This window comes from Podarcis pityusensis (assembly GCF_964106645.2).
Source record: "Podarcis pityusensis genome assembly, chromosome: 3".
Taxonomy (NCBI): Eukaryota; Metazoa; Chordata; class Lepidosauria; order Squamata; family Lacertidae; genus Podarcis; species Podarcis pityusensis.
The window spans coordinates 83159180-83177329 of record NC_138026.1 but is presented as its reverse complement, the minus strand read 5'-3'; the positions used below and the strand labels follow the sequence as shown (position 1 = coordinate 83177329).

General features: G+C 41.7%; 1 protein-coding gene across 1 annotated transcript in view; it reads right to left on the bottom strand.

Annotated features, from left to right (window-relative positions):
- TTC27 (tetratricopeptide repeat domain 27) overlaps positions 1 to 18150 on the bottom strand; it is an 81087-nt gene that overhangs the window by 7274 nt on the left and 55663 nt on the right. Inside the window, exons 13-17 of the mRNA XM_080997691.1 lie at positions 17101 to 17328; positions 13174 to 13272; positions 10794 to 10846; positions 7590 to 7755; positions 1810 to 2007 (exon numbers count right to left, since the gene is read on the bottom strand). Of these exons, the coding sequence (XP_080853817.1) occupies positions 1810 to 2007; positions 7590 to 7755; positions 10794 to 10846; positions 13174 to 13272; positions 17101 to 17328 (744 nt within the window). The remainder of the gene's footprint in view (positions 1 to 1809; positions 2008 to 7589; positions 7756 to 10793; positions 10847 to 13173; positions 13273 to 17100; positions 17329 to 18150) is intronic.

Below are 18150 nucleotides of genomic sequence, written 5' to 3'. Positions count from 1 at the left end.
TGTGTGTGTGTGTGTGTGTGTGTGATCTTCTGGAAAATAGAGATAGAGGGCAGAGTTAACCCTCCCTTCCTAGCTGCAATCTCAAGGAAGATCACTTTTCCCTGCCCTCTGCAACAGCAAAGCTTGAAAAAAGTCAACAGATTTTCCCCCAAGGCTAATTGCAGGAAGAGGTTGTTGTTGTTTTTTGGGGGGCAGGTGAAGCTGGGAAGGGTTAAGCCTCCCCTCCCCAGCCCCTCTCCCAAACCCCTGCTTAGCTTCAGACCTCAAATGCTCTCACTCCATTTCCTGGGTCCAATAACAATTTTATAATCAGAAAATGGTACTAAAGTAGGCAGAACAGAAGGTCTCCCAGGAATATACTTAATTTCTAGATGACTTGTTTCAGGAATGCTGTTTACTAGCTTCTACTATTACATGTCAAGGTGTAACATCCCTGGCATTATAAAGGGGAATTCTGTCTCTCTCACTGAGCAGGCAATGCGCACAAGAACCAGGGTAATGAGAATTTCCAGCAGCATCTACTCACAGGGGATGCAAAGCTGAGAAAACTGAACTTGCATCTCCTGGTAGAAAGTGGGTGAAGAAAACAAGACCTGTTGTATGAAAACTCTTTTTCTGAGAAAGTAAAAAATCTATCTTTTAAAAATAAAATAAAAAAGCCAAAACAAGGGAAGGTTAGACATAGTTCAAAGACATAGTTGATATGCAATCCAATAGCAGCAGCACTGTAAGAAATGCACAAATCCCTTTATCTTGTCTTTTTGATTCTTCCTGACTAATCTCATGTCAGTCTCCCTCACTCTTTTTCCTTTCCAGCTAGTTTTTCTAATCTTGCTGCTTCTCCTTTTCCTTTTCTGCATTCCGCCAAGCTTCTCCTTCCTTCCCTCCCTCCTTCTCTCTGGCAGATTCACAAACCTCTCCTCTCCTTATCTTTGTTACTTTTCCCTATATGCCTGTTAGCTCTCTCCTTGCTCTCCCACTTCACAGTTCATCTATATGTTTGATTCCAGCTTCTCCATATGTTTGCAAGGGAGATGCCACACTTACTCCCACCTGAAGAGCAATATTTATCTGTCAGCAGGTGGTGTTGAAGGAGCAGGCTGACCTTGCAGAACAGCTTAATAGGTGATCCCAGGGCTGCAGTACACAGTTACATGGCACTAGGTTGTAATAGTTTGATGACTGAGAACATTCTTTTCCCCTGAGTGCTGCTGCCTTCAGATAATGCTTTAGCCACCTGAATTCCGTAGAAAAACTGAAAGGTGCAAATCCATTTAGAAAAGTCATATTGCTTAAAATAACCTTTTAGTGCCCCGCTCTGGATTATGCACATTAAATATACAGAACACAATTCTGAGACAGATACATATGCTTAAGAGTGAATTGAACAGAGGTAACCTTCTGTGGATTGTATCCTTAAACTTGACCTATTTCTTAAGTGCATTCTCACAATAAGAATGATGAAAAACAACATTTCACCTGTCTTGGGTGTTAATCTTTCTTATTCCAGTGCTGCAGCCTGAACATTCTGCATTATCCTCCCTCCCTTTAATGGCCTGTTTTGTTCTTTTTCTTCTTTATCAAGGTAAGCTTGATTTGCTGATCAGCTTGTCAAAGACAGAAGTACCAACGATAAGTGAAATTGGCTTAAACTGATTCCTTTACAATCTTTTTTTTATTATTTTGTGAGCTGGGGAAACCAAACAGTCACAAACCAAGCATCATGATCCTAATACCAAAATTTGGGTAGAGAGTAAATTTCCTGTATCATTACTAATTTAAAATCACACTCTTACCATTAGCACTTACCTTCTCTGTATCTTCATGGTTATCACTCTGCCCATTCCCATAGAGTCTTGCATATAGTCTCCAGATTTCTCCATCACTTGTCACTCTAGAAGTCACTCTGCCAAAGAGTCCCTGCAGTTTCCCCTTCAACCCTGTTGCAGTTTCTCCATTACGATCGGTCACTCCATCCATAACTACTTTTACTAGAATCTTTAGCACCTTTGAGAGAAGAAAATTTTGGTTATAATTGGACTAACACTACGAGGCGAATTAGTGAATGTGTGCAACGTGTGAGTTCAACAGCTGCTTTGATTTTGGTTTTTTTTTTTACAATCAGTTCTTATACAATAACATAATTTGTAGGAGTCTGAATTATTTTTATGTTATTTATTTATTAAATTTGTATGCCACCCTTCATCCACAGATCTCAGGGTGGTTCACAACATAAAAAATACAAGATAAAAACACAAGATGCATAAAAAAACCCAAACCCACAGAACCAATAATCCCGCTTCCCTTTTCTCCTGGTGTCTAAAGGTATATAATGAAGGCAGCAGCCAGACCTCCCAGGGGAGAACATTCCACAAACAATAAGCTGTTCAAGAGATAAAGATAGCAAGGAAAAAGAAAAACAATGTTCCCCAGTGGTAACAGCAATTCTACAAAAGCTTCTTCTCCAAAATTTGAATAAGGGTTCTATATTACATAATTGGGCACTACTTAAAACTATAATCTAACCAGAAGACAGACAGCCTTACTGCCCCAAATTTACACAACACTTTTAATCTGTAAAACAGAAAATCCCTTTAAGATAGAAAATCCCTTTAAGGACACATGGGAAATTCTGACAACACTAACTACATCTGTATCTGGTAGTCAATATTAATAAAAGGACCTGAATATTCTCCAGAGGAATCAAAGGCATTTAGTAAGGTTTGGAAAAACACATGTTGGAGGTACTGGAAATGCATATAAGCAGTGGGATCCTATACATATTCATTTAGTTGTTAAGTCCCATTGTTCTTAATGGGGTTTATTCCCATGCAAATGTATAGGATTATTTTATGGAATTAATCTACTAAAAATGTAATGTAGCTTTCCTATCTACCATAGATGCAGAGACACCATACTTGTTTAAGAATGCTAGCAACTTATTTTCTTGGAATATAATGAGTTCTTGAAAAACTAATAGAATTTAAACACTTCTGAATGACTGCCATTTACTGGTGCTATATCCAGCAGCTAAGAAACTTGTTCTTAAGTTGTCAAATTTATTATCAGTAGGTTACAAAATCAATGTTGTAAGTTATATTACATTTTTCCAGATAACTTAATCATCAAGTGCATCAAATAAAGTTATGCATTCATGCAAGTACATTCAATTTTTATGCATGTCTCTTAGAGGTCATAGGATCATTACAGAGGATCAAACAACACACCAGTGAAGCCGGTTTGCTGTTCTTCCCCCATAACCTTCCTAGATATTTTTGTGCCCACGATGACTTTGTCGAAACCTAAACCCCGTATTTCCAAACATCTGAGCTGTTACTAGTTATCACTGTACAGTTACAAAGCCCCTTTGATATAAAATTTCAGCCTGTCAAAACATGTTTCCCAGGCTACCTTGATGCTCAGCAAAGCTGACAGGCTTCACGAGGGGGAAATGGTTTTAGAGATCAGTTCTCACATGATAAGCCATCAGTCTACAGAGTACCACGCTGTAAATGGCTCCCGATGTTACGGCTTAAAAACAAGGAAATAGCCATTAGCAGGTACAGGTGTCTCCTTGAACCTATTAATTCTGCTTCCTCCTCAGGCTCTGAAATCTATTTCTGAAATTGAAGGGACAGAAAAAGTTTTGCTTTTGCCTTTCCAGTAGAAAGGATTCCGGACAGAAAGATATCAGGATCTGGCTAGATGAGGAGGAATGGTGGGAGTCTGCAACTGAGGAAACAGTGCTGGATTAGCGAATAGGCAGCGGTCTGTGGGCCCCACGACTTTTAGGGGCCCTGCAAAAATGGATCAAAGTAACACTGATTGGATCTTGAAAGAAAACTGCAATCTTGCTTTCTTAGTTCAATGTAATCCCACTAGAGCATGCACACGAGAGGTGCCCCAAGATTTTGACTGCCTAGGGGGTGCTACATGTAGCAGGACAAAAGGCACAGAGAACCCCTCCTTGAAGGAGTTCGCGACTGCTGGGAAGGCTCAGATCCTCAGTTCTGGCGACTGCCTCCCTGGGGTAGTCCTGTCCGTGGAGTTCTCTCTTAGGTTTTTTCTCTCTGAATAAAGAATCAACCTTACTGCTTATCACTGAGTTTATGTGCTGACAAAAGATGACATGGTGGGGTTTTCTCTGCTGGTGTCTGTCTTCCATTAACTCCTGTTTTGAACACATATGTATATCCTGCTCAAGAAACAAATAAAATTGAGCTGTGCACTGTAGAGTGAAGCAGACTGCTTTAAAAAGTCACAATGCATTTGATGCTTCTGTCATTCTTAGCAAGCCAGCATTAGAGCAACAGCAACGGCTGAGCTTTAACAGTGAAACAGAGGGCAATTAGCATTGCTAAAGTAGTGTCTGATCCTCCTTACTCCCATGGTCAAAGGTGATTATTGTGAACTGTGACTTAAAAAGGTAAAGGCAAAGGGACCCCTGACCATTAGGTCCAGTCGTGGCCAACTCTGGGGTTGCGGCGCTCATCTCGCTTTATTGGCCGAGGGAGCCGGCGTACAGCTTCCGGGTCATGTGGCCAGCATGACTAAGCCGCTTCTGGCGAACCAGAGCAGTGCACGGAAACGCCGTTTACCTTCCCACTGAAGCGGTACCTATTTATCTACTTGCACTTTGACGTGCGTTCAAACTGCTAGGTTGGCAGGAGCAGGGACCGAGCAACGGGAGCTCACGCCGTTGCGGGGATTCGAACCGCCGACCTTCTGATTGGCAAGTCCTAGGCTCTGTGGTTTAACCCACAGCGCCACCCGTGTTCGAACTGTGACTTAGCTCTTGCCAAAAAATGTTTGGCATATATGGTGTAAATGCTGAAGTTGACAGAAGTAGCAAATTGCACTGAATAAAATCCCACGCCTCCAACTATTCTGGACAACAGCCATACAAGAAATATGTAAAATAACTAAGCAAGTAATAGACATCACCCCAGAATTGGCCCTACTAAACATCTTCCAAGACAACAATGCCCATTTACACCACAAAGAACTCATAACCCACCTGCTCTCAGCAGCCAGAAACACCATAACCAGACACTGGAGAGACCTGTCAGGAGTAAGCATGGACCAATGGTACCAAATAGTATGGGAAACAGCCCTACTAGAAAAATTAACTAATAAACTGAAACTGACACGGGGACAAACAGAAGAAGACGCCTTCACCCCGGTATGGCTCCCATTTATCACATACACAGCCCAACAGGACAATGACAATAATCCACCAACAGCATACAAATCAATATGGCTAACCTGATCCAAAACACCCACCCACCTCACTCACACACGAAAACAAAGATCACCACAGCCAATCACAAGCAAACAATCACACCCTAGGCCAACCCCAACCTCTCTCACCACCAAAGGGACACAAGTGAACAACACAAGCAACGCTGACACCAAACTCTACATACATTAAACATAATAGAAACACCGCCACCCGACCCCACCCCCATCCATCTTCCCTCTCTCCACCCCCCCTTTTCTTTTTTCTTTTTCTTTTTTCTTCTCCCCCTAATGCCTCAACAAATGAAACGGATTTGTAAAAATGTTACATGGGAAAAAAAAATACGAGGCACTACACTTCTGTAAAACAAGAAAATCCTTAATAAAATATTTAAAAAAAAAAAATTAAATAAAATAAAATCCCACGCCACAAATGCAGGACAGTAGCTATCTGCAGTAGTAAAACCTGCACCCAGGGCTGCCAACAGGTACTGAACCATGAGCCAGCAGGGCCCCCCAATTCTTAGCTTCCTTTCCCTCTTTTTTTTTGGAAAAAGAAAATGTAATTCAATTAGACATTTCTACAGAAAGAGCACAAAACACAAAGGCTTCAACACTCGGTAGGCAACAACAGTGCTGTAAATATCAGGACTGTGGGCTGTTTCTTGCTTCTCCACCCAGGAGCTCAAGGTTGCACACATTATCCCCACCCCCTTTTATCATTGCAGTGGAATCCACTCTATTCCTTTAATTGTTATTTGTTTTAATACTGTTTTTAATAATTTTTAAATTGTTGCAACCCACCCTGGGACCCTACGGGGAAGCATGGGTAAGAAATCCAATAAATAATCATAACAGTGGCAGCCTGGTGTAGTAGGCTAGGCTAAAATAACATATTTACATCCTCAGCAGTTATCGCCAGTAGATTGCTTGGGGGGGGGGGGGCTATCCATATGCAATGTACCAGGCCCAGGAAATCCTGTGGGCATCCATGCCTGCCTGTGATTTTGCTTTTTTGCATACATTTTGATGTAGCACATTTTACACAAATAAGAGCCAGCCACAAGGAGATGCTTTAAAAAATGTGTTTTTATCAAGGGGTACTCGAGAATAACAACAAAGGTACGATTACTGTGTAAACAGTGTGGCACTTATTGTAACAACTTCATGGTGAGTACTGGCACCTAATATTTCTAGGGAAAAAACCCTTATTTATCGGACAACTGAGATAGTCAGCTACATGCAGCTACCATCTGAAAGAGCAACTAGTGAATACAGCAGCAAGGAATCTGTTGAGGAAGGAAACAATCCACATCTAATTTATTTTGTGGGAAAAGACCATTAGACTGTGCCCACAAGCCTGAACTTCTGAAAATCCAACAGCAGATTTTTATCACTCCCACTGATTTTGAAGTTTCACTGCTCCTGAATGAATTTTTAAAAAAGGAAAACCCCAGTTTCTTCATTCAGATAACATTCCTAAATGCATGCTAAAGGCTAAAACATCCACTGACACTGCCCAGGAATTCAGGCTGAGCAGTAGGACAAAAACATTATTCTAAGGCAGGGAATGTCCACTGGTATCATCATGTTCCATCGTAATATTGTCCCCTGTCGCACAGTCTACCACTGATTTCTCAGTGTACAGAGAAGGACACTGTAAAGGCTAAATTGCCATGGTTTCCTCCACAAGGACAGAATTTTCTCCTTAAGCTCTCATGTTTCCATGAACTAAAACTCCCATAATCACCAACAACTGGCTATGCTGGTTGGAGCTAATATGAGCTGCACTCTAGCATCTGGAGAGCACCAAGTTGGCTACTGGGAGCCAGTGTGGTGTAGTGGTTAAGAGCGGTAGTCTTGTAATCTGGTGAACCGGGTTTGTGTCTCCGCTCCTCCACATGCAGCTGCTGGGTGACCTTGGGCTAGTCAACCTTCTCTGAAGTCTCTCAGCCTCACTCACCTCACAGAGTGTTTGTTGTGGGGGAGGAAGGGAAAGGAGAGCGTTAGCCGCTTTGAGACTCCTTAGGGTGGTGATAAAGCGGGATATCAAATCCAAACCCTTCTTCTTCTACTGCCCCTGTTCTACTGCAAAGGACTGCAACAGCTGCTGGGCTCATAGTAGAAGGCATTCTCACTGAATGCCATCATGGTCGGGGATGGACTGAATGTGCAACTTCCATTTAAGTCTTGATTTGGCTTGACATTTTTATAGAAGAAACAGAGGTACCCTACAACTTCACTATAAGATGGGAGGCTCTTTAATCGCTGTCCTGAGTATGACCTGTTTTCATGAACCATGTTTGAAATCTTTAAAACTGGACACTTGAATAAAAAGAGACACAACCCACCTGGACATCTTTATACTTTTCTTGTAAGTCCATAAGCCTGTGATAAGCTTTAATAGCTTCTGAAAACTCTCCAACGTCTGTACTGGTGAGAATGTAATTTTCCCAAATCTGCCAGTGCTCATAATTACACTTGAGAGCTTCCTGAAGGGTCCGGAATGCTTTAATTCTGGTTCAAAATTAAATAAGTTAAAACACACAAGGATTTTTGCTTTGCCATTCAATCCCCCCCTCAGCCTTATTCACTTCTTTAGAAGGTTTATCATTTTAAAAATTGTATATACAAAGAAGACCACAATCTTAAGAGTTGCTTTTCTGATTTGACAAGAGATGGATGATCCCTTTCCCTTTATACCAGCATGCTTCATGCCATAACCTTTATTGCTGTTATCTGTTGGCAGGGCTCCCCATCACACATAATCACAGTGACATGAGAGATGCTTCCCTGTTGTGTGATCCCATACAGCTGAGTGCAGCACCTGTCTGCAAAAGAGGCTGCCAATTGCAAAGGAACAATCCACATTATTGTATCATTTGCATCCAGGGCACGACATTGCAGGAGAGAGACTGCTCCACGATGCTGGGCTATATGTGAAAGGGTTCTAGATTTTCCAGTGACAGCATTTGAATGTAGTAAAAATGGCTTTCCAACAATTCTTTTGCTGTATTCCCCCCACCTTGAAATCTATTATACCAGGTGGTAAACCATACACATATAAGACAATCCATTTTGTTATTTTTCTGTGAAATACCTGCTAGAATTTATGGAAGATTACTACACTTCTCCTTTACAAATAGGCTAAAGCAGATAAACAAGCAGAGAATGCTGCTTGTTTAAAGATGAATATGTGTGCTTCTCTCAGCCAGGATGAAAAACAAAAGGTTTTGACATTGTTAAACTATAGTACTCACAGATTTGCTATTTGCCACCTACTATTCTTAACTGCGCTGTTAGAATGTTAAAAATTCTCCATGTTATTTTAATCCCATTGGCATAGACCAGGGGTCAGCAACCTTTTTCAGCTGTGGGCCGGTCCACTGTCCCTCAGACCATGTGGTGGGCCGCACTATGTTTTGAAAAATAAAATAAAAAATGAACGAATTCGTATGCCCCACAAATAACCCAGAGATGCATTTTAAATAAAAGCACACATTCTACTCATGTAAAAACACCAGGCAGACCCCACAAACAACCCAGAGATGCATTTTAAATAAAAGGACATATTCTACTTGTGTAAAAACACGCTGATTCCAGGACTGCCCGTGGGCTGGACTGAGAAGGCGATTGGGCCAGATCCAAGCCCCGGGCCTTAGGTTGCCTACCCCTGGCCTAGACAAATCCCCTCTTACTTCTTACACTGTATTTTGTAAGTCTTGATTAAATGGCAAGTCATCTTGATTTTGTTGAGGGGATGAGAAATTAAATAGTAGCTTTCAATGACAGAAACTGATCAAGCGTTAAATATGGAACACCATTTTTTGTGCAAATCTCTGCCAGGTGAAATTTCACCACAGCTCTTGCTCTGTGAGCTAAGTTATGAGAAGAGATAAGAGACGCAAGATGGGGATGTCATTTCAGTTAAGGGAACAATACAGGTACATAAAGAGTCCAGAAATTGCACAATGACATGTGAATGGGAGAACAAAGGGATCAGATTAATCACTCTCTGGATAAAATGAAATTTACTTGCTGACTTAAAAATGAGCCACCTTAGAAACCTGTGTAGCCTCCACAGAGAGATTAAGAAGTTCTAATCTGATAAATGTTCTAGTCTGATTTTCTTTATTTAGGTAATTGGCTATAAAGTTTCTCGGGGATACTTCTACATACTCTGAAAGTTGCTGAAAAGGACATTTGTCTGAAAAGGACACTTGAACAAACATTTGTATCTCTTTACATCTATTTTTTTTGTTCCTTGCAGTCTCCGTAGCAACTACATCTTTCAGTCTGTATGTTCCATAAATATGTCTAAGGGCCTCTTGAACTTATTTATGGCTTTTGGTTCAATGCACTTTCTTGGCAATTTGTTTCCTGTGTCCACAACTTTGTGAACTCCCTGTTCATTTTCTCATTTTCAGTTTGCTTCCAGAAAGCAGATAAATTGTTCACAGTGATGCAAGGGGGTGAGGTGGGGGGGGGGAGAGAGGAATCAAGCATTATTTTTTTTAACTCTCATTTTTCTCCCTTGCCTTTTTAAGTTGCATTCTTTTTGGTAGATGATTAATGGGACACAGCCTGAGCAACCAAAAAATTATCTTGACAACTTACTTATGATACCGAACTTCTGAAAGAACTGCATTATCAAAAAGGTATCTACTCCAGACATCATTACATAAACTGAGCAAGCATACAGAACTAAGAAATTGGGTCCCTTCACAAGATTTATTAATGGCTTCTTCTAGGGAGCAGAAAACAAGTGGCTTATTATGCAGGTTGATACCATCTGCTACCATGAGGCTAGTACTAAAACTGCCAACTTCCCCCTTGATTATGTGACTGCAATAGGCATCCTTAGCTATATATTTTTTCCAAAGGGACTGAAATCAGATTTAGATGCCGGCTTGCTTTTTTTTAAAAGTAAGAATGCAGTTATGTACATAAATATTTATATGCCCCATTCTCTGCCATTTGCACACCACCTGAAACTGACCAAAAGCCAATAAGCCCTGCAACTAACAAGTAATAAAAACAGCCGGCTAAAAATTCCACAGTTAATGACATTACAATTATTAAGAATACTGAAACACTTTTTGGAAAAGCCAGGTGGGTCAGTGGGAGGGGATATGCACCCCATAGATACAGCACTCTGTAGCGTGGGGGTCCACAATACAGAAAAGCGTGGGCATTTGATTCCGCAGGGCTCTTTTGTATAAAGGGTCAGGATGCAGAGCAGGGCCTCCCTTGCACGATGAAGTCAGTACAGCACTTGTAATTAACAGTATCCTGTGCAATAAATTCTATATTGCGACACCCGGTTTGGGGAGGAATCTAAACAGTTGCTTTTCCTTTTCAAAGGCTTTTCAATCATATCTCTACCTTTCTAATGCCCCTCGTGGTGGGAGGCTTGTCCTAGAGGTGATCATAAAGTGGATCACGAGGGAAGCATGCCCAGGAGCTGGGAGGAATTGGGGGGAAAGCTGGAGAGGGAGGAAACCAGCACTGTTTACTTTGGAAGCAGCAGTTACTAATCCCTTTGATGTACTTACTTCTGTTTTAATCTGATATATGCAGTTGATAAATTGTTCCAAGCCTCCGCGTTCTGTGGGGAAAACAAATGCATGAAGGAGAGAGCAAACATACAGGAGTAAGGATACCTATTTAAATACAGAGCACACTGAATTTGTGTTTTTATCATAAAACACTGATTTGTGTCTCAACATATTTGACATTCATAAATTTGACTGTTAAATTATAGCACCAATCAATAGGCATAATCGAGCCGGAGTTAGACGTTTTAAAGACCTGCTGATTTTGAGAGAATTTTAAAGCATATGCCACTCAAGGGCTTACTTTTGCTTGATTCATAGCCATTAGGAGTATGGCAAGTTTTAGGTTAGTGCCCACATTTAAGAATTTTTTTTTAGGTTGTTGCAGTATAAAATTAGTGTAACAGTAGAAACAGTGGCATACCAAGCGGTATTATTTTGACAGGACATTGAACAATAACCTTAAAAATAGTCTGAGAATTTGGGAGATATTAGAAGAGCACAGACCTGACTAGGCCTGGGCGATATATCAATATATCACCCAGGACTGGTATGAGGAGCAGACTGTGATGTCGGTTTCACTCAGCGGTATATCGCTGGTGAAACTGCCACCTCTCCTGAGTCCCTTCACTAGCAGCGTCCGCTGGAGGAAGTCAATAGTTCCTTCCTACAGTGGGTGCTGCTGGCAGAGGGACAGATATATCGCTGAGTGAAATCGCCATCCCACTCTGCCCTCATACGATGGAGAGGGAGAAACAAGCTGTTTCAGCGAGGCGCTGATACAGCTTGTTCCTCTTTCTGCATCTTTAAACTGCTCGACTGAGGAGTGTTGCCGCTCTTCGCAGCAAGCAGTTAAAGGAGCCCCGATGCATCACTGGGTGTGTGTGTGGGGGGGAGTGTTCCCTTCCCCCAGCTGAGTGGTGCAAACAAGCTGCGTTGTCAGCCTGTAAGCCTGGGTGAAACCGCCTCAGCTCTTGAGGTGAGAACTGGAGCAGTTTCACCCAGTGTCTCGCGGGCAGAGGCCAATGCATCTTGTTTTTTCAACATCGCAGTATATCGCTAAACTGCGATGTTTAGCTGGTGATACACCGCAACGTTGAAAAGCTGATATTGCCCAGCCCTAGACCTGACACACTTTCTCAGAATGAGAATGATTATAATTTCATTTGGGGCAATGCTCCAATGTTGAATTACTGATTTTGCCCAGTTTAACATTAATGAGGATAAACCACAGCAAGCCATGGGTTTTGTGTCCTCCCTCCACCAACCCACCAGCTGTGAGGAGGCTGGAAACCTTCACTTCTATTTTAGATTAACCAGTTTAGTGTTACACCTGAACCATAAGAACATAAGAATAGCCTGTTGGGTCACGTCAATGGCCCATCTAGTCCAGCATCCTGTTCTCAGTGTGGCCAACCAGGTGCCTGTGAGAAACCAGCAAGCAAAACGGGACCAAGAGCGCACTCCCCTCTTGTAGATTCCAGCAACTGGTATTTGGAAGTAGCACTCACCACAAACTGTGGGTGATCTCAACTATGTGATGCAGAAACAAGCCAGCTTCTTAAACTTTGGTTTGCCATTGTCTCATTTCAACAAGACATAGTTAAAATGAATCACAGCTTGGCAGGTTCAGGCAACATGGCAAGCTATAGTTAATCTAAAACACAAGGAAAGACTTTGGAACTCCTCTTCGCAGCTGCACTGGGTGGGTGGGAAGAATTGAGCAGAGGCTTGCTTTCTCTTGTTCTTGTAACACTAAACTATGGTTTCAGTCAGGGGAAGAGAAGAGGGGGAATGAAACAGGGCTCTGTGCTGCTCTGACAATCCCTGCATGTTGTGGCAGCTGCACCCAACACAGCAATGGATTGTTGTAGTTGCCGTCTCATAGATAAAAATATTTTTAAATAAACAAGCTTAAAACTTAGTCTACGAAAGCATGACGATGATAACCAATATCTTTTAAATCAAATGCTTTCCTGGGTTAAAGCAATTTGTTGGACTGCTGGCCCACACTCTAACAGCACTAACTCCCTCCTTAAGTATCCTCCTCCCATGACAGAAAGCCGAAAGGGAATGGTCTTTTTCTGTGGTGGCTCCATGGCTTTGCAATTCTTTCCCATCAGATCTGTATTAGGGTAAACATGTTGCATGGATTTCAGAAGGCACTGCAAATGTATATTTTTATATTAGCCTTCCAGGTGTGATATTGTTTTACAGGCTAGATTATATAGTTTTATTTTGTTTTTACTGGCTTGTTTATTGATCAGTCTATTTATTATTCAACTCACATTGGATGGGCTTGCCCAGAAAAGTGATTAAAAAAATACTGTTAAACAGAATCAAAGCAACACCAATGTTACCTTAAACTTATTGTACTTACGTCAGGTTCCAATATCACACAGCGCTGAAATGCTCTGGCAGCACCTTCATAATCTTCCAAAGCTAAGTAGGCACAGCCCAAGGAAAACCACACACCTAACTGAAAGGTCAGCAAGGGGGAGCATACAAAAACAAAACAACAATTGCAGTGTTTGCCTGGAAAACTGGTTATGTTTTCTTGTCCAAAAGGCCACATCACTTTTCTTGGAGTTATCTAACTAAAGCCATAGGTCTGATGGAGCTTCAAGAGTCAATCTGCAGGTTGGACACTCGACAAAGATACAGCAGCCACTTCTTGGCTGTGATGCCACCATCAGACAGGGCAATAAGGGGATGCAGCCGTGATGATGCAAATAGCCCCTGAGAAGAAGCAGATGTATCCACAGAGACACCAGTTTGTATAAAACATTCTTCTTGTAAATGTGATTGCTGTGGAAACTGAAGGTTGTAGTGGCAAAACTAACCAAGAATAAGTTCCAACAAAAATCTTGTAAATGACATATTTATGTAAAATTCATTGACTAACTCTGTAAATTCACTGACTTTTCAGTGCGGAAATAGCATTTTGCCACTGCCAGCCCACCATAATCCCCTTCATTGTTTCATTATTAATACTTTGTCACATAGAGATAATAAAACCATATTAAATTGATTTTTAAAAGAAGAGCAAGTGTCCCTGAGGGGAAATAATTACTTAAACTCACATTCTGCTTTCAAAAGGGTCTCTTTCTGACACAGCTGACCTGGTCCAACAAACCAAGTTTTGTGTGCTGGGTTACAAGCTCCTAGTCCCTCTTCCCCTCCTGCAGCAGCCTCTCTCGGTTTCTTAAATTATAGTTTCCCATGAAATCTTAACCGGGAATTGTGTTTAAAGGTTCAGCTTCCCCCCCAACTGCAGAGAGCGTCTCTCTAAAACAGTGCCACTCGTAAGCTGGCCCTACAGCGCCATATGCTAGGCTGCGCCTGCATCTTTGCATAGGCCAGAAGAGAGCTATTTTTCAACGGTATCAATGATGAAATACAGAATGGAGTCATCTTAGGCCGTTAAAATTTGAAAGTCCAGATAAAGCAGTATTGGGGGTTTTTCCTGCCAAAGGGAGGCCTCTGTGTGTGTGTGTGTGCCTCTGTCTAATTAGAGGCAGCATTGGAATGATTCTATAGAGACACATTTTTCCGAGGAAGAAAGGGTACTGCCACTGAATTGCAGGAAGTATGTTTAAGTCATCTTTGTAGGAGATGGAGGCCTTTAGAGGGCCCAACAGTGAAATAATTGCAAAGAAAAGCTGGAGTGAGAGAAACCATGACTTCCGTAGGCAATTATGTTGGTTGGAATGGGATCTGGCAAATCACTCACAACTGCCAAAAAAACCCCAAAAACCCTGAGGCTCTGAATAATCACTAAATGCAGGGGGATGTTTCTGGTAGCAAACTATTTCCCTGAACCGCAGTTGCAAACAAGAGGGAATACAGCATGAGAAACATTTCAAGGGAAATTTTCACCTGGAACAAGCTTCCTACCTTCCTACTTTAAACGCCCCCCCCCCCCAAAAAAGTGGCTTATATATTTGCACTACTGATTGCAGAGAAAAAGTACTAATTAGTAGCCTCATTTTGTCAATCTCTTGATTGGTTTTGGTATGCCTTGCATCCTTGGGGCCACTACTTGCCAAATGGGTACTCACACTACGAATTTCTATTTGGCTTTCATGTTTAAGATACCATATTCTATGTATGGTTCATGAGTATATTGCTTCTCCACTGCCTAAGCAGTTTGCTAACACAAACTAGAATCACACCTCTTAAATGGGTTCATGTCAGTAGTTCTTCAAATAACTCTTTATCATGTAAGCGAAGGAATTCAAGCTTACAACGTGCAGATGTGGGGGGAAAAGGTCAGAATTAATTCTGCTTTTGAAACTGCTGCTTTGATTGAAGTGTTAACTTTGGAACTACACTGAAGAACAAAGCAAATGTTGGCACATGCATCTCACATTTAAAAAAAGGAGCCGTGCAAAGGCAGTTTGTGGTTTTATTCTTGTTCTTGTGTTTGGTTTTAATAGATCTTGTTGTTTCTATTATTTCATTGTTAAGTCACTTTGACACATTTTCATGTAAAATAAATGATGAATGGATGTAATAAATAATGATGGAGCCCAGACTAAGCACATTTATTACAAATGCCCAAAGGAAGTGGAAATATTAATTGTTTTATATTATGGCTTATTTATATACCACTTTTTGATCAAAGAGTGACCCATAGCAGTGAATGGTGCATTAATACAAAAAAGGTCACTTTAAAATGCAACAATTACACAGTCAAACATCAAAACAGCAGCAACATAATACTTGATAGCGGCCTACTTGCAGTGAATTGGCCCAAATGTGATGATGATAGACGTCTCATTTAACCCAGCCACTCCTTTTCACCTCAACCTTTAGTTTAGGGTCTAATTAAGTAAATTTCAAACTCAAATTTTCAGTTGCTGACCTTCAATGCATCATAATAGTGGTTTCCCCAACAGAAGAAACGTGCAAACATGGGTTGCATGAAAATATTATGTAAGGCTGTTTGCACAGCATGGATTTCCTACCCAATCCTTCCTAATATAGCTGCCTAAGAAGCCTCTCCTGGAGGACTGAATCATAGAGTTAGAAGGACCCACAAGGGTCATCTACTCCAACCCGCTGCAATGCAGGAATCTTTTGTCAAATATGTGGCTCATACCCATGACCCTGAGATTAAGAGTCTCACGCTCTACCGACTGAGATATCCCAGTAACAGGGAAGGCCTCTGATGTGGGTATGGGAAGCTGCAATGAAAAGGGGCAGGGATCTCTGAAAACTAGGTGGTGGCAGCTGCACAAATGAGAATATCTGAATGAAACGTTTTGCCTATACTGTACTTGAAAAAAATAAATTCATGATTAGACCACTACTTCTTCAAAGTGATGGAAAATATTTTTATTAGTTACCAACTGCTCTTTACGTAGCTTTGAATGAATCACCTTGCATAACGGGCCCAGCTCACACGTCACAGTAAACCACAGTTAATGGTTTACTATGAAGTGCCAAGCTGGGCTGGCTGTCTCCTCCCCACTAGCATGTGGAGGAAACAAATCAGGATCCATAGCTCAGCATTACATCCAGACTAGAGACTGCGGTTTGCTTTGCTCCAACAAACTATATTTTATGACTTCTGCCATGAAGTTCTGTGGGTGGTTTAAATAAAGAAGTCCAAAATAACCAAAATTCAAAGCAAACCATAGAAGCATTAATCTTTTTAGCTACTGGTGATTTTAATAATTTTCTGAAAAATTTGAATACCTGTTTTTAACTGCTTTTTATTGACAATTTTAATGTTTCATTTTATATTTTTGTAAGCCACTTAAAGGTGTTCTGACATTCAAGTGATATATAAATTTAGTTAAATAAATGAATAAATAAATAAGGGAAAAAACCTATGCAAACACAACAGAGCATTAAAAACAGAGAGCCAGGTTACCAAAGTCATCTAAACAGGCCACAAATATGGTGACAGACAACCCTCCCTGGCAAGGCTATTCCATATCCAGGGTGCTAATACTGAAAAGGTCCTATCCGTGGTGGTTGCCCACCTCGCTTCATTTGGTGGGCCCAACTAGAATAGGATCTCTGAAGAGGATTTTAAAGTTTAGGTAAGTACATATTGGAGTAGGTGGTCTTTTAGGTAACCATGTCCTAAGGCTTTTAGGGCTTATTATTATTTATTATTATTATTACCCTGCCCATCTGGTTGGGTTTCCCCAGCTACACTGGGTGCCTAACAGCATATCTAAAAACGAAGCATCAAGCGTTGAAAACACGGCTGCCTTCAGATGTCTTCTAAAAGTTGTGTAATTCTTCAAAAGCCAGAACACAAATATATTGTAAAAAGTTCTTATTGTCTTACCTGCATGGGGTTAATCTTCACGGATTGCTCAAAGCACTCTATACATTCCTTGAAGTTCCTGTTGCGAAGGTGGAGAAGGCCTTTGGAGCGCTGAGCCCGGGCACTGCGGTGCTTTGACAGTTCCCAAGCTTTGTCGTAGTAAGAATGGTCTTTAAGGACATCCCCAAGCAAGCAATATAAACTCGGTGTTTCTTTCTTCTCTACCTCCCGCCTCAAAATTTCTTCTGCCTATGGAAAGAAAGCACCATTTTTAACACCGCTTTCAGAGAGAGGATCACCTGGTTCGCCTTGGTTAGCTGCCAGATGTGTGAGGTAGAAAGTAGTCTTTCAGAAGCCCAGAAATGGCTATGCTGGACAGGTGTGTGTTTTGTTTTCATTTTCTACAAGACCTTGAGTCAGAAAGGTCAGCATACACAATACTCTTTAGCAGTACTGGCTTCAGATTTTGAGGGCTCCTGGGCAGGCTGACTTCAGTGGGTTCCCCAAGGCACTGACCACCCCTCACGCCTCTGATCCAGAATGCTATACAACAGGGGTTGTCAACCAATGAGCCATGGCACTCTGGGGTGCCTTGAATGATGGTCAGGGGTGCTGTGGACAACACTGGCCTCTGTCCCTCTTCCCTTCCCTTCCTCCTCTGATGCCCTCTTGTGTCTCTGCCTCCCCAAGGTTTGCACAGCCATTTAGTACAGCAGCCTTGGCTATAAGCTCCACAGGTGAATGGCGCCTCTGGGAGGCAGCTCTCTTTAGGGTGGAGGGTGGGGGTGGCTTCCCAGAGGCCTCCCAAGAAGAGGGGAGAGGAGGCTGAGGGGACACTCCACAAGGGAGGGTGTTCGAAAAGGGGTGAGGGGTTGCTAGCTCTGCAGGCAAGGGGTGACACAACTGGGCTCCTGAGCCTCACAGGGGTGCCGCAGAAAGAATGTAGATGTTCAAGGGAGCAGTGGACTCAAAAAGTTTGAAAACCTCTGCTATACAATTTGGCACCTGGGCCTATATCCTGCTTCCCTATAAGTTCTACTGAATTCAAGCAATAGTTGTTGTCATTAGGGA